Source organism: Aquarana catesbeiana, linkage group LG13, assembly GCF_042186555.1.
Source record: "Aquarana catesbeiana isolate 2022-GZ linkage group LG13, ASM4218655v1, whole genome shotgun sequence".
Lineage (NCBI taxonomy): Eukaryota > Metazoa > Chordata > Amphibia > Anura > Ranidae > Aquarana > Aquarana catesbeiana.
The window spans coordinates 218725295-218741909 of NC_133336.1; the positions used below are offsets into that span (position 1 = coordinate 218725295).

General features: G+C 47.9%; 1 protein-coding gene across 1 annotated transcript in view; it reads left to right on the plus strand.

Annotated features, from left to right (window-relative positions):
- Positions 1 to 16615, plus strand: part of LOC141116492 (V-type proton ATPase catalytic subunit A-like) — a 64183-nt gene that overhangs the window by 40601 nt on the left and 6967 nt on the right. The window contains exons 13-14 of the mRNA XM_073608856.1: positions 13717 to 13811; positions 14321 to 14492. Coding sequence (XP_073464957.1) covers positions 13717 to 13811; positions 14321 to 14492 — 267 coding nt within the window. The remainder of the gene's footprint in view (positions 1 to 13716; positions 13812 to 14320; positions 14493 to 16615) is intronic.

Consider the following 16615-nt stretch of genomic DNA (forward strand, 5'->3'; position numbering starts at 1 on the left):
TGTGAGGTCTATGGGGGTTATGTGAGGTCTGTGGAGGACACTCAAGGTCTATTTGGATATGTGAAGTCTATGGGGGATATGTGAGGTCTGTGGAGGACACACAAGGTCTATGGGGGCTATATGAGGTCTATGGAGGACATGCGAGGTCTACGGGGGATATGTGAGGTCTGTGGAGGACACGCATGTTAGGTCTATGGGGGCTATATGTTAGGTCTATGGGGGCTATGTGAGGTCTATGGAGGACATGTGAGGTATATGGAGGACACACAAGGTTTATGGGGGCTATGTGAGGTTTGTGGGGGAAATGCGAGGTCTATAGGGGATATGCAAGATCTGTGGAGGACATACAAGGTATATGGTGGATGTGTGAGGTCTATGGGGGACATGTGAGATCTGTGGAGGACTTGCAAGGTCTATGGAAGATATGTGAGGTCTGTGGAGGACACATGAGGTATATGGGGGACATGTGAGGTCTGTGGAAAACATGTGAGGTATATGGGGGACATAGGAGGTCTGTGGAGGACACGCAAGGTCTGTGGGGGCTAAGCAACGTCTGTAGAGGACACACAAGGTAAATGGGGGACATGTGAGGTCTGTGGAGGACATGCAAGGTCAATGGGGTATATGCGAGGTCTGTGCAGAACATGCAAGGTCTATGGTGGATATGTGAGGTCTATGGGGGATATGTGAGGTCTGTGGAGGACACACGCGGTCTATGGGAGATATGTGAGGTCTGTGGAGAACATACAAGATCTTTGGGGGATATGCGAGGTCTGTGGAGGACACACAAGGTCTTTTGGGGACATGTGAGGTTTGTGGAGGACATGTGAGTTATATGGGAGATATGTGAAGTCTGTGGATGATACGCAAGGTCTATGGGGGACATGGGAGGTCTGTGGAGGACACACAAGGTTTATGGGGGATATGTGAGGTCTGTGGCAGATACTGTATGTAAGGTATATGGGGAATATGTGAGGTCTGTGGGGACATGTGAGGTATATGGAAGACACACAGGTTTATGGAGGCTATGTGAGGTTTGTGGGGGAAATGCAAGGTCTATGGGGGATATGTGAGGTTTGTGGAGGACATACAAGGTATATGGTGGATGTGTGAGGTCTATGGGGGACATGTGAGATCTGTGGAAGATATGCGAGGTCTATGGGGAAAATGTGAGATATATCTGGGATATCTGAGGTCTGTGGAGTACACACAAGGTCTATGGGGGATATGTGAGGTCTATGGGGAAAATGTGAGGTCTACGGGGGATATGTGAGGTCTGTGGAGGACACGCATATTAGGTCTATGGGGGCTATATGTTAGGTCTATGGGGGCTATCTGTGGGCTGTGGAGGACATGTGAGGTATATGGAGGACACTCAAGGTTTATGGGGGCTATGTGAGGTTTGTGGGGGAAATGCAAGGTCTATGGGGGGTATGTGAGGTCTGTGTAGGACATACAAGGTATATGGTGGATGTGTGAGGTCTATGGGGGACATGTGAGGTCTGTGGAGGACATGCAAGGTCAATGGGGTATATGTGAGGTCTGTGGAGAACATGCAAGGTCTATGGTGGATATGTGAGCTCTATGGGGGACATGTGAGGTCTGTGGAGGACACACGCGGTCTATGGGAGATATGTGAGGTCTGTGGAGAACATACAAGATCTTTGGGGGATATGCGAGGTCTGTGGAGGACACACAAGGTCTTTTGGGGACATGTGAGGTCTGTGGTGGACATGTGAGTTATATGAGGAATATGTGAGGTCTATGGGGGACATGTGAGGTCTGTGGAGGACACGCAAGGTCTCTGGGGATATGTGAGGTCTGTCGGGGGCATGTAAGGTCTATGGGGGATTTGGGAGGTCTATGGTGGATATGTGAGGTCTGTGGAGGTTGTGCGAGTTATATAGGGAATATGTGAGGTCTTTGGAGGACATGTGAGGTCTGTGGAGGGCACACAAGGTCTATGGGGGATATGTGAGGTCTATGAGGGATATGTGAGGTTTACTGGGGATATGTGAAGTCTAACAGGGATATATGAGGTCTACGGGGAGAATGTGAGGTATATGTGGGATATGTGAGGTCTGTGGAGGACACACAAGGTCTGTGGGAGATATGTAAGGTCTATGGAAGATTTGCGAGGTCTATGGGGAAAATGTGAGGTATATGTGGGATATGTGAGGTCTGTGGAGGACACACAAGGTCTATGGGGGATATGTGAGGTCTGTGGAGGACACGCAAGATCTATGGGGAACATATGAGGTTTATGGGGGATATGTGAGGTCTATGGGGGATATGTGAGATCTATGGGGAAAATGTGAGGTATAGGTATATGGGGGATATGTGAGGTCTGTGGAGGACACACAAGGTTCATGAGGGATATGTGAGGTCTATGGGGGACAAGTGAGGTCTGTAGAGGACATGCAAGATCTATGGGGTACATGTGAGGTCTATGGGGGACATGTGAGGTCTATGGGGGATATGTGAGGTCTATGGGGGATATATGAGGTTTGTGGAGGACATGTTATTGACTGGAATGGTACCACTGGATTGGCGTAGAGCCAGTGTGGTGCCCATATTTAAGAAGGGATCAAAGTCTTTACCAAGTAACTATAGACCTGTTAGTTTAACTTCTATAGTAGGGAAGATATTGGAGAGTTTAATAAAAAGACCACATAGGTGAGTTCTTGCTGAAGAAAAATATTTTAAGCAATAGACAGCCTAGACAGCATGGATTCATGAAAGACATAAGTTGTCAAACAAACCTAATTTCTTTTTATGAGGAGGTAAGTAAAACCTTGGGCAAAGGGGTGGCTGTGGACGTGGTATACTTAGATTTTGCAAAAGCATTTGACACAGTTCCCCACACACAGCTAATGTGTAAGGTAAAGTCTACAGGTCTGGAAAGATTAATTTGTAAATAGATACAAAACTGGCTAAAAGACAGAATTCAGAGAGTCGTGGTTAATGATTCTTACTCTGAATGGTCTAAGGTTATCAGTGGTGTACCCCAAGGTTCAGTGTTGGGACCCTTACTTTTTAATCTCTTTATAAATGATATTGGGTCTGGGATTAAAAGTACCATTTAAGTGTTTGCAGATGACACCAAGCTATGCAGTGAAATAACGTCCATACAGGATGTCTCCAATTTACAAGCCGACCTCAATGCATTGGGCAACTAAGTGGCAAATTAGGTTTTTTTTTTTTTTTTAACAGAGAAGAGTTTTATTGAACAATAAGACAATACAAATTTAGAAGGAGTTATACAAAGGAATATCACTAAATACAGATACAGGATTTGCAACAACATGTTTATGTTTCATCGTATGGGTAATTAGTTGTTAATACAACATCCTATTGGGTATCCAAAGGATCTATGAGGTTTACACATTCTAATACAGGTGGGGTAGCTGCAAAATCATACACATGAAAACCGAGGCACAGAGGGGTCGGGAAGTTCCCACCTAGGTGATATTGTTACGTCCTCAGGTCCCCAGCAGAGAGAAGGGGGAGGTGGAAGGGGAAATGTGGAGAGCTGGGCGGGAATAGGAGGGGATGTGGGAGGGGGGGGGGGCGGCGAGGGGGGGGGGGAGGGAGGGGCAGGGAGGGGGACGGCGAGGGGGGGGATGGGGGGGAGAGAGGGGGAGGGGGGAGAAAACACCTTCCATACCAACCCTTTTTCAGAAGTACGACTACTATCCCCCCCCCAACCCCCTTGAATCTTAGCAGAGATAGGTGTCCTACATCCGCAGGCCACAACCCATTATACTATCTGGATCACAAATGTTCGTTCTCCCACAAAGGCCATAGACCCCTGACAGCGTCAACCACATGTATTTACCCAGTTTGTCCATATTTTGTGATATTTCTGTGGGCAATTTCTACTTTCGTAGGTAAGCCTGTACAGGGGCAGTACACCATTGATCAACTTTTCCCAGGCTGCTATAGTTGGGGGTTCCTTTTGTTTCCACCTAAGGAGTATTTCTCGTCTAGCGTAGAATAGGGAGTATGTAAGGCAGAGTTTAACATAGCGATCTCCCTCTATGTCCTCCAAGTGACTCAGTAGCATAGTAAGGGGGTTGAGCGGGATTTTGGTTCCACATATGTTGCTTAATATATCCGCCACTGAGGTCCAGTAGGGGCGTAACTTAATGCATGACCACACTGTATGAAAAAAGGAACCCACCTCTACACCACATCTGTTACAATTGGGACTGAGTCCTGGGTATATGTTAGCCAGCCTTTGTGGCGTGTAATACGCCCTGTGGAGGAATTTAAGTTGAACAAACCTATCTCTAGCTGCTATCATAGTAGGGATAAAAGTCGACAGGCACTCCTCCCATTCCTCCTCCCCCATAGAGGGGATATCAGCTTGCCACTTTACCATTGACCTGGTTGTTTTTACATCGTGTGCCACTGTGAGGTGCATGTAAAGAGTTGAGAGAGGCTTGTCCAGCATTCCCGAAATTAGGACACGTTCTATCGGGTCTGGTTCGAGGGTTACCTGGGAGGGGAATTGTGCTCTAAGAGCGTGGTGCAGCTGCCTATATCTAAAGAAGAAGGTTTGCGGCAACGCGTGGCTCAGCCTCAGCTCCCGGAACGGAATTATACCCTCCCTGCGGATAACATGTTTTAATTTGACAATCCCTTTTTTGGCCCAACTTGCCGGGTCTGGGATAGTCATGAGGTGGGGGAGCATGGGATTAGCCCATAGTGGGGTGTGCGGGGAAATAGAGGACTCCCCTATGAGGGCTGCTCTGGATGATCTCCAGACCTGAATGGTGGCTCTCATAGGGCCTGTAACCTCGACTCCAGTCTTTACTCCCCTGTATGGTAAATTAGATAGGGCTGCATAGGAGCCCACTATGGCTGCCTCAAGGGTGACTGCTGGGTTAAGTTGGGGTTGCACGAACCACCACCTCACCGTTACCAATACAGCGGCCCAATAGTACATCTGGAAATTGGGCAATGCCAGGCCGCCACTGGACAGGGGGAGGTAGAGTATGTTCTTTGCAACCCTCGGGGATTTTCCTGCCCAGATGAAGGAGACCACTATGCTTTCCAACCGCCGAAAAAATGACTTGGGGATTATTACGGGAGTGTGTCTAAAAAAATATAAAAATTTCGGGAGGTATACCATTTTTAGGAGATTTCCCCTCCCTACTGGAGTCAGCGGGAGAGATTTCCATGTGGAGCATTTCTGTTGGAGTTGTGAAAGTAGCGGGAAGACATTCTTGTCGAGGTAGCCTGCAGAATCCCCACCTACTCTTACTCCCAGGTATTTAAGTTCCTGTGTCCATTTTAAAGGGGTACCAGTTTCTACCAGGGGCGTTGTTGGACTAAGGGGGAAGAGGACTGACTTATTCCAATTGATTCTAATTCCAGAAAAGTAACCGAATTTGTCAATTATTGCTAGGGCCGATTTTAGGGAGTCAGAAGCATCCGCCAAGTATAAAAGGGAGTCATCCGCATACAATGAGAGTTTCTCCATCAGGGGACCTACACGTATTCCCCTGACCGAATCGTCCGCCCGCAGAAGGGCCGCAAGGGGCTCCAATGCCAGGGCGAACAGCGCCGGGGAGAGCGGACAACCTTGTCTCGTGCCTCTCCCCAGCGTGAACGCCTCGGAAAGTGTCCCATTGGTGCGGATTCTGGCAGTAGGGTGGGAGTAGAGCATTCCGAGCCATTTTAAAAACTTGGGACCGAACCCAAATCTACCGAGGACCTCCCAGAGGTAGCCCCACTCGACTGAGTCAAAAGCCTTCTCGGCGTCGAGCGAGGCCACCACTCCCCGTCCATCCGAGGGGGCCCTCGCTATATGGGTGTGTAAGCGCCGGATATTTATGTCTGTCCCCCTCCCAGGCATAAATCCCGTCTGGTCCGGATGAACCAGAGCTGTAATGACCGAACTGAGTCTGTTTGCCAGAATTTTGGCGAGAATTTTTGTGTCTACGTTAAGTAGAGATATGGGACGGTAAGATGAACAAAGGGTAGGGTCCTTTCCGGGCTTGGGAATGACAATTATTACTGCCTCATGCATGGAGTCTGGGAGGCGAGTTTCCTCCAGTGATTCGGCAAACAGAGTTTGGAGTTTAGGGGCAAGTTGTTCGGCATAAAGTTTATAAAACTCCACCGGGAAACCGTCCGGCCCGGTGTCTTCCCGGTCTGCATCATTTTCATGGCCTTGTATATTTCCTCAACTATAATGGGGCTATCCAGCTTAGCAGCATATGTTGGGGTGAGAGTTGGAATGTCAACCCCATCTAGGTATACAGTGAGTTCCTCCCTTTCATAAGACACTCTAGAGGTATATAGTGACCGATAAAAGGAGGTGAATTCTCGGTTAATTTCAGCTGGGGTGGACAGTAGTGAATTATCTGGGGCTCGGATTTGACCTATGGACATTCCCACTGTCTGCTCCCTAGAGAGCCATGCTAAAAGGTGACCCGTCTTTTCCCCCTGCTCGAATATTTTTTGTGTTTGGTGCAGGAGCCTCTTCTGCGTGAGAGATGTCCTCAGTAGGAGAGTGTCCCGCAGAAGGGATTGCAGCCTGGTATAGGCCTGTGGACTCGGTGATCTAATGTATGATGCCTCCTGTCTTGATGTCTCTGCTTCTAGGCTAGTGAGTTCCTCCCTACGTGCACGACGAACCTTGATGATTATTTTTTGGTATTGTCCCCTGGAGAATGCCTTAAAAGCATCCCATACGGATGAGGCTGAGGCTGTACCCGCATTTATCCCACAGAACAAATCCAGTTCCTCTCTGTACTTCGGTTCCACCTCCACGTCCGAGACTCAATACCTCGACAACCTCCAAAGTCTGTCTGAGGGGGCCAGCGAAAGGTCCAACTCTAGGAGGAGTGGAGCGTGGTCCGAAATACCCCGAGGAAGGATCTTAACCTCACGAACCTTAGGGAGAACCGGACTGCCCGCGTAAACAAGATCGATGCGGGAGAAGGTTTTATGGGAAGCAGAGTGGCACGTAAAAGCTCTATCCTGAGGAAATTTCCATCGCCACAGGTCAACAAGGCCATATGTGTCAGCCCAGTCCGCAAGCCCCCCTCGGGTCGTACCAGTAGGAGACAGCCTGTCCAGGTTTGCATCCGGGACAAGGTTAAAGTCTCCCAGGAGGACCACATTATCAGTGGAGAATTCAGCTATCTTTGATGTAATTTGGTTTAAAACCTGGAGGGAGGCCGGAGGGGGGAGGTAAAGGCCCACTATCACCCAGGGAACATGATGGATCAGCGCATGAATTACTACAAATCTACCATTAGGTTCTAGAGCTAGGTCAAGGAGCTTGAAAGGGAGCGATTTAAGGATTAGAATGCTTACCCCTCTGGAAAAGGTGGAGTAGGTCGAGTGGTAGTGGTAGCCCACCCATGGCTTCTTACCAATCAGATGTGTCTCCTGGAACACACAGATGTGAGGGCGGTAGGACTTAATAAATTGAAATACCAAAGACATTTTTATAGGTGAGTTGAGTCCTCTGGTGTTCCAGGAAATTATCCTAAGGGAAGACATCTAAATGACTAGTGGGTAAGTTAGGAGGACCAATTTGCAGAAAGCATTCCACGACCCAGCTCTTAGACCCATCAAGATTCACACAGGAGACTGAATACCATAATTCCATGCCATTAGTAATTAACATCCGTACTGTCTTATACCATAAAAAGAAAAAAATGAGAAACAAACTTAAACAATAGGGCCAACCCAGGGTCCGCAACGGCAGACCAAGATAGCCGGTGAATCCCCCCCCCCCCACCCCGCCCATCCCCCAGTACAGCAGGAGGGCATCTCTCCCCAGGTAGAAACAAGAGCTGTCTAGCTCAACTTGAGGGCAGTGTGCAAAAGGCGCACTTCCTTTTTTACCGATATGCGTATAACAGTCCGGCAGAAAAAATAGAAACAAAAATAAAAAAAGGAGGATTAACTTGTGTAAATCACCCGGATTCCCGGGGGCTCATTCTTCAGACCCGGGGGGAGGTAAATAAAACATACTGACATAACAAAGTCAAGAGACTCCCCCCAGATTTGTACTGCTGGATCTGGCTAAAGTTCCCGGATTGAATTGACAGCATAGCAATGAATTCGGATTTCCCATCAGCCTCCAACCGCGCACAGCAGATAGTTAAGTTCTCCAGGTTACATGGCCTCCTATATCCTAGGGTGGGAGTGTGATGCGGCTAAAGTTGTTATTAAGGGGTGGAGGCAACCGTGAGGGTCCAGAGGCCATGACCAGCGACCCCCCCCCCGGAACCCCACCGACACCCCGCGAAGAGGAAAGGCCATAACAGGAGCACACCCACTTAGAGAAGTCAGAGGGAAGCCGCTGCCACTGACTCCCCCCCCCCCGAAGGAACGGGGGCGAACCAACATGCTTGCCCGGAGGATCAGTTCAAGGACCAGTCCTGATAAAGAATTAATCTCAAATCATAGTCTCACCTCCCTCCGTAGGAATACAGGAGAACGGGGGGAAGGGCGTGCATCTGCCATATCCCCGCCAAAGCCGTGCTGTCGAGACCCCTGCAGCGCATCAATTTCCTCTTACTTGGGGCTTATTGAGCAGGTTCAGGTTTGGGAGCTTGAAGTGTAGACCAGCAGTACAACATAAAACAAAAGTTGCAACGTACCATATGACGGCTCAGTTAGGTAGCGATTCAACCCACGCCGCGGCATCTCTTGGCGAGGTAAAAAACTAGACACGTTCCCCATCTTGGATGCGTAGCTTCGCAGGGAAAAGCATGCTATATTTTATACCTCTCTGGCGAAGCATGCCCCGCACATGGTCAAATGCTTTTCTTTGGCGCTGTGTCTCCACCGTATAGTCGGGGAATATAAGCAATTTCCCGTTTGCATATTTCAGCTCGCCTTGTAGTCGGGCTGCCCGCAGCACGGTGTCCCGGTCCCGGTAGTGTAGCAGCTTGAATATAAAGGTGCGAGGTGGATTCCCAGGGGGTCCTCTGGTAGCTGGGATGCGGTGGGCTCTTTCAATAGAAAAGTGTGGGGAAAACTTAGCCCGGGGAAGCAAGGATGGAAGTAGGCCCTCCATGAAACCCACCGGATCTTCTCCCTCTGCCCCCTCCGGGAGGCCGAGAACTCTCAGGTTATTGCGCCTGTTGCGGTTCTCGGCGTCTTCCGCTCTGTTCTCCAGGTGTTTTACCTTCATTTGTAACGCTCGGATGTCTGCATGATGTTCTCTCAGGGTGTCCTCCGTGCCTGATACTCTTCTCTCCACTTCCGTCACCCGTTCCCGAAACTTATCCATATCTCTGCGGATGAGCGCCGTCTCGGTCTGAACATGCTCTATCTTTGTTGTCAGAGCAGCCTGACAAGTGGAGAGGGCCTCAAATGCCGCCGAGCCCGCTTCTATGACCCCCGCAGGTGGCGGGTCTGTCTGAGTTTCCATGTGCGAGGCCTCGTGGGGAGTAGGCCACGACGTGTGTCGGGCGCTTACAGGGGTGGCAGCGTTCGATTTTGACCCTGCTTTTCTGCCTGCGGGCATCGCCCGAGCCTCCTCCCAAACAGCCGCCTAAAGGGACGTGCAGGACGAGCCTTTCACACCAGGATTCGCTCAGGATGTTACTGCCGGAGAGGAGAGCGGAGTTAACAAGCGACCGCTCTCTGCGCCATCTTGGACACGCCCCCCCGGCAAATGAGGTTTAATGTTGATAAATGTAAAGTTCTGCACTTGGGGGCTAAGAATATGCATAATACATACTAGGGGGAGTACAACTGGGGGGATCCATAGTGGAGAAGGATCTGGGGGTTTTGGTAGATCATAAGCTCAATAATAGCATGCAATGCCAAGCTTTCCAAAGCGAGCAAAGTCCTTTCTTGTATTAAGAGAGGTATGGACTCCAGAGAGAGAGATATCATTTTGCCCCTGTACAAATCATTAGTAAGACCTCATCTGGAATATGCAGTTCAGTTTTGGGCACCAGTTCTCAAAAAGGATATCAGGGAACTGGAGAAAGTGCAGAGAAGAAATACCAAACTGATAAGAGGCATGGAGGAGCTCAGCTATGAGGAAAGATTAGAGGAACTGAATCTATTCCCTCTTGAGAAGAGGTGAATAAGGGGGGATATGATCATAGTTAAATAGTAGGTGAGGTTGAAAAAAGACACAAATCCATCAAGTCCAACCTATGTGTGTGATTATATGTCAGTATTACTTATTATTCTTGAAACTATCGATGCCGCTCTTACAGTAAAGAACCCTCAACGTAGTTTAAGGTTAAACCTCTTTTCTTCTAATTTTAATGAGTGGCCACGAGTCTTGTTAAACTCCCTTCCGCAGAAAAGTTTTCAGCCTATTGTGGGGTCACCAGTCCGGTATTGTTATATTGTGGGGTCACCAGTCTGGTATTGTTATAATGTGGGGTCACCAGTCCGGTATTTGTATATTGTGGGGTCACCAGTCCGGTATTGTTATAATGTGGGGTCACCAGTCCGGTATTTGTATATTGTGGGGTCACCAGTCCGGTATTGTTATAATGTGGGGTCACCAGTCCGGTATTTGTATATTGTGGGGTCACCAGTCTGGTATTTATATATTGTGGGGTCACCAGTCCGGTATTTGTATATTGTGGGGTCACCAGTCCGGTATTTATATATTGTGGGGTCACCAGTCCGGTATTTGTATATTGTGGGGTCACCAGTCCGGTATTTATATATTGTGGGGTCACCAGTCCGGTATTTATATATTGTGGGGTCACCAGTCCGGTATTTATATATTGTGGGGTCACCAGTCCGGTATTTGTATATTGTGGGGTCACCAGTCCGGTATTTATATATTGTGGGGTCACCAGTCCGGTATTTATACAATGAAATCATATCCCCTCTCAAGCGTCTCTTCTCCAGAGAGAATAAGTTCAGAGCTCACAACCTTTCCTCATAACTAAGATCCTCCAGACCCTTTATTAGCTTTGTTGCCCTTCTTTGTACTCGCTCCATTTCCAGTACGTCCCTCCTGAGGACTGGTGCCCAGAACTGAACAGCATACTCCAGGTGCGGCCGGACCAGAGTCTTGTAGAGCGGGAGAATTATCGTTTTATCTCTGGAGTTGATCCCTTTTTAATGCCAATATTCTGTTTGCTTTGTTAGCAGCAGCTTGGCATTGCATGTCATTGCTGAGCCTATCATCTACTAGGACCCCCAGGTCCTTTTCCATCCTAGATCCCCCCAGAGGTTCTCCCCCCAGTCTATAGATTGCATTCAGATTTTTACCACCCAAATGCATTATTTTACATTTTTCTACATTGAACCTCATTTGCCATGTAGTTGCCCCTCCCCCATTCATTTGTTCAGATCTTTTTGCAAGATTTCCACATCCTGCGGAGAAGTTTTTGCCCTGCTTAGCTTAGTATCGTCTGCAAATACAGAGATTGAACTGTTTACCCCATCCTCCAGGTCGTTTATGAACAAATTAAATAGGATTGGTCCCAGCACAGAACCCTGGGGAACCCCACTACCCACCCCTGACCATTCCGAGTACTCCACATTTATCACCACCCTCTGAACACGCCCTTGTAGCCAGTTTTCAATGTACTCACCCTATGGTCCATGCCAACGCACCTTATTTTGTACAGTAAACGTTTATGGGGAACTGTGTCAAATGCTTTTGTAAAATCCAGATACACCACGTCTACGGGCCTTCCTTTATCTAGATGGCAACTCACCTCCTCATAGAAGGGTAATAGATTGGTTTGGCAAGAACGATTCTTCATGAATCCATGCTGATTACTGCTAATGATATCATTCTTATTACTAAAATCTTGTATATAGTCCCTTATCATCCCCTCCAAGAGTTTACATACTATTGATGTTAGGCTAACTGGTCTGTAATTCCCAGGGATGTATTTTGGGCCCTTTTTAAATATTGGTGCTACATTGGCTTTTCTCCAATCAGCTGGTACCATTCCAGTCAGTAGACTGTCTGTAAAAATTAGGAACAATGTTTCCTAATGTATAAATACATAAGGGGTCCATATAGTGAACTTATTGTTGAAGTTATTCACTGGTCATCACAGAGGACAAGGGGGCAAATTACATCTAGAGGAAAAAATATTTCATCTCCAAATACAGAAAGGTTTCTTCACAGTAAGAGCTGTGAAAATATGGAATAGACACCCTCCAGAGGTGGTTCTGGTCAGCTCAGTAGATTGCTATAAGAAAGGCCCGGATTATTTCCAAAATGTACAGAATATAACTGGGTACTTCCATTTATCGGTAAAGTTGATCCAGGGAAAATCAGATTGCCTCTCTGGGTATCAGGAAGGATTTGTTTCCCCTGCTGTAGCAAATTGGATCATGCTTTGCAGGGTTTTTCACCTTCCTCTGGATAAACTGTGGGTGAAGGATTGTATAGATGGAATTGTATGTTTTTTATGTTTTTTTTTGGTTGAACTGAATGTGGACTTGTGTCTTTTTTCAACCTGACTAACTATGTAACTATGCAAGGTCTATGGGGGATATGTGAGGTCTATGGGGGATATTGGAGGTTGGGGAGGACATGTGAGGTCTCTGGGGGATATGGGAGGTGTATGGGGGACATGTGAGGTCTATGGGGGATATGGGAGGTCTATGGGGGATATGCGAGGTCTATGGGGGATATGCCAGGTCTATGGGGGATATGGGAGGTGTATGGGGGACATGTGAGGTCTATGGGGGATATGGGAGGTCTATAGGGGATATGCGAGGTCTATGGGGGATATGCCAGGTCTATGGGGGATATGTGAGGTCTATGGGGGATATGCGAGGTCTATGGGGGATATGTGAGGTCTATGGGGGATATGTGAGGTCTATGGGAGATATGCGAGGTATATGGGGGATATGCGAGGTCTATGGGGGATATTGGAGGTTGGGGAGGACATGTGAGGTCTCTGGGGGATATGGGAGGTGTATGGGGGACATGTAAGGTCTATGGGGGATATGGGAGGTCTATGGGGGATATGCGAGGTCTATGGGGGATATGCTAGGTCTATGGGGGATATGTGAGGTCTATGGGGGATATGTGAGGTCTATGGGGGATATGCAAGGTCTATGGGGGATATGTGAGGTCTATGGGGGATATGTGAGGTGTATGGGGGACATGTGAGGTCTCTGGGGGATGTTGGAGGTTGGGGAGGATATGTGAGGTCTCTGGGGGATATGGGAGGTCTATGGGGGATATGTGAGGTCTATGGGGGATATGTGAGGTCTATGGGGGATATGTGAGGTCTATGGGGGATATGTGAGGTGTATGGGGGACATGTGAGGTCTCTGGGGGATATTGGAGGTTGGGGAGGACATGTGAGGTCTCTGGGGGATATGGGAGGTGTATGGGGAACATGTGAGGTCTCTGGGGGATATGGGAGGTGTACGGGAGATATGTGTGGTCTCTGGGGGATATGGGAGGTGTATGGGGGATATGCGAGGTCTATGGGGGATATGTGAGGTCTATGGGGGATATGTGAGGTGTATGGGGGACATGTGAGGTTTCTGGGGGATATTGGAGGTTAGGGAGGACATGTGAGGTCTCTGGGGGATATGGGAGGTGTATGGGGGACATGTGAGGTCTTTGGGGGATATGGGAGGTATATGGGGGACATGTGAGGTCTCTGGGGGATATGGGAGGTGTATGGGGGACATGTGAGGTCTCTGGGGGATATGGGAGGTGTATGGGGGATATGGGAGGTGTATGGTAGATCTGAGAAACTTAATGTCTTTGTCTTGTAGGCCTCACTAGCAGAAGCGGATAAGATCACCTTGGAAGTTGCTAAACTGATAAAGGATGATTTCCTCCAGCAGAATGGCTACTCCGCCTATGACAGGTATCAGCAATCCTTTTAAGCTTAGGTTATGGAGTTAAGGGGCACTCTGAATTCAAATTATGGATATTGTGGCCTTCATCGGGGTGGAAGTTTTTCATCCAATATAGCCTAAAGATCAATTAAACTTCCGTTCCCTGTTCAGTGGAAACAAGTGAGTACAACATGAATAGGGGCTCACATATACAAGAAGAGCGTGGTTGTGGGTGGGGCTGTGGGTGACTGACTATCTATATACACACAGTGAATATTGCATGGAAACTGTAGTAAAAGTTATGCTGTTGCCTGTAGCAACCAATCCATTATCACCTTTTGAAGCAAACACCTTATTGGGTTATTATGGGATACTATGAATATGACATGAGCCAAGTTTTGGGCTATTTGTGTTAGAATTGGTGTCTGAACAAGTCCTTGGCTTCACACTCCCAATAAAAGATAAAGGGGGTCTATACTATGGATACCATCACCCAATACATGGGACCCCCACAAACATCTCTTCCATTCTCTCACAGATTCTGTCCTTTTTACAAGACGGTGGGAATGCTGCAGAACATGATCGCCTTCTATGACATGGCGCGACATGCGGTGGAAGCCACGGCTCAGGCAGAAAATAAAATAACCTGGGCAATAATCCGGGAACAACTCGGGGACATCATGTACAAACTCAGCTCCATGAAATTTAAGGTAATTGTCGAGTTATGCTGAAATTGGGGACACTGAACAAACGCTGGCTGTGAGCGTTCTGCAACAGACAGAAGATAGGGGAAGGTGACAAAATGATCTGAAATTGGGGATACCTCTAGGGGTACACACCTCTAATCCATTAATGGGGCTCCAATACCTTCATTATTTGCTATTGCCCGTACTTCAGTCATTCAGATCTTGGCTATTGAATTCTGATTGAGCTGTGAAATGCTCACAATACGAATCTTCGGGATATCCACCAGAGACAAATATTCCAGGAGAAATGGAATGACACCCCAACTTCCCTTATTTATTTCCATTCAAAGTACTGAAAGTTTATTTGTGTTTCAATCAGTAGGAATGAATCTGGTCATACACATCCTCCACATACTGTGCAAACAAGAAATACTATTCAAGCGGTCACATGTGACTGCTTTCCACCAGATTCTAGGCTGGAGTAGATCCCTCAGATACCAGTGTTAGGGTGGATCTCCCCAGATACCAGGATTAGGGTAGATCTCTGCAGATACCAGGATTAGGGTAGATCTCTGCAGATACCAGGGTTAGGGTGGATCTCTGCAGATACCAGTGTTAGGGTGGATCTCCCCAGATACCAGGATTAGGGTAGATCTCTGCAGATACCAGGATTAGGGTGAATCTCTGCAGATACCAGGGTTAGGGTGGATCTCCCCAGATACCACTATTAGGGTGAATCTCTGCAGATACCAGGGTTAGGGTGGATCTCCCCAGATACCAGTGTTAGGGTGGATCTCCCAAGCTACCAGTATTAGGGTGGATCTCCCCAGATACCAGTGTTAGGGTGGATCTCCCAAGCTACCAGTATTAGGGTAGATCTCTCCAGATACCAGGGTTAGGATAAATCTCTCCAGATACCAGGGTTAGGATAGATCTCTCCAGATACCAGGGTTAGGATAGATCTCTCCAGATACCAGGGTTAGGGTGGATCTCCCCAGATACCACTATTAGGGTGAATCTCTGCAGATACCAGGGTTAGGGTGGATCTCCCCAGATACCAGTGTTAGGGTGGATCTCCCAAGCTACCAGTATTAGGGTAGATCTCTCCAGATACCAGGGTTAGGATAAATCTCTCCAGATACCAGGGTTAGGATAGATCTCTCCAGATACCAGGGTTAGGGTGGATCTCCTCAGGTACCAGTATTAGGGTGTATCTCCCCAGATACCAGGGTTAGGATAGATCTCTCCAGATATCAGGATTAGCATAGATCTCTCCAGATACCAGGATTAGGGTGGATCTCTCCAGATACCAGGATTAGGGTGGATCTCTCCAGATACCAGGATTAGGGTGGATCTCTCCAGATACCAGGGTTAGGGTGGATCTCCCCAGATACCACTATTAGGGTGAATCTCTGCAGATACCAGGGTTAGGGTGGATCTCCCCAGATACCAGTGAACAATGTATATCTGGGATTATTCTACTGTCTTTGTGGACGAGAGATTATCGGCAGGTGTACACTCATTGGGCCACAAATGTGTTGATCAGGCACACAGGGGCAACATGAGAGCACACTCGTTAAACGGATAATGTCTTTGCAGAGCGAACACACCCCCACCAGACGATCGTTCTGTGCATCGCACAGGGACCCCTAGCTGGCGGACATGTCCCCACTCCACAAACATTTCTCTATGTCCCCAAAGAGCTTTTCACTACCAAACGGATCTCAACCAGGGTTGGCCTGCCCCAGTCAGCTATTAGAGCGGACTGTGATTGAACACACACACTGGGAGACTTATGACAACACATTAATATAAAATTTTCCACACCAGTTCTAGAGGCCAATGTGATCAGCTCTCTCAACTAACATGTTGAGTTCAGAATCAAACCAAGAATAGTCTTTACATACATCCTGGGAGATATTGTGGATAAATATTACTGTCCCATTTTAAGTAATCCAAGATATATTTTCTCAGTCACCCTGTGCCCAAAAGTGACTCCCGTCACACCAGGATTAGGATGGATCTCTCCAGATACCAGTGTTAGGGTGGATCTCCCCAGATACCAAGATTAGGTGGATCTCTCCAGATACCAAGATTAGGGTGAAACTGCCAAAATACCAGTGTTAGGGTGGGTCTCCCCAGATACC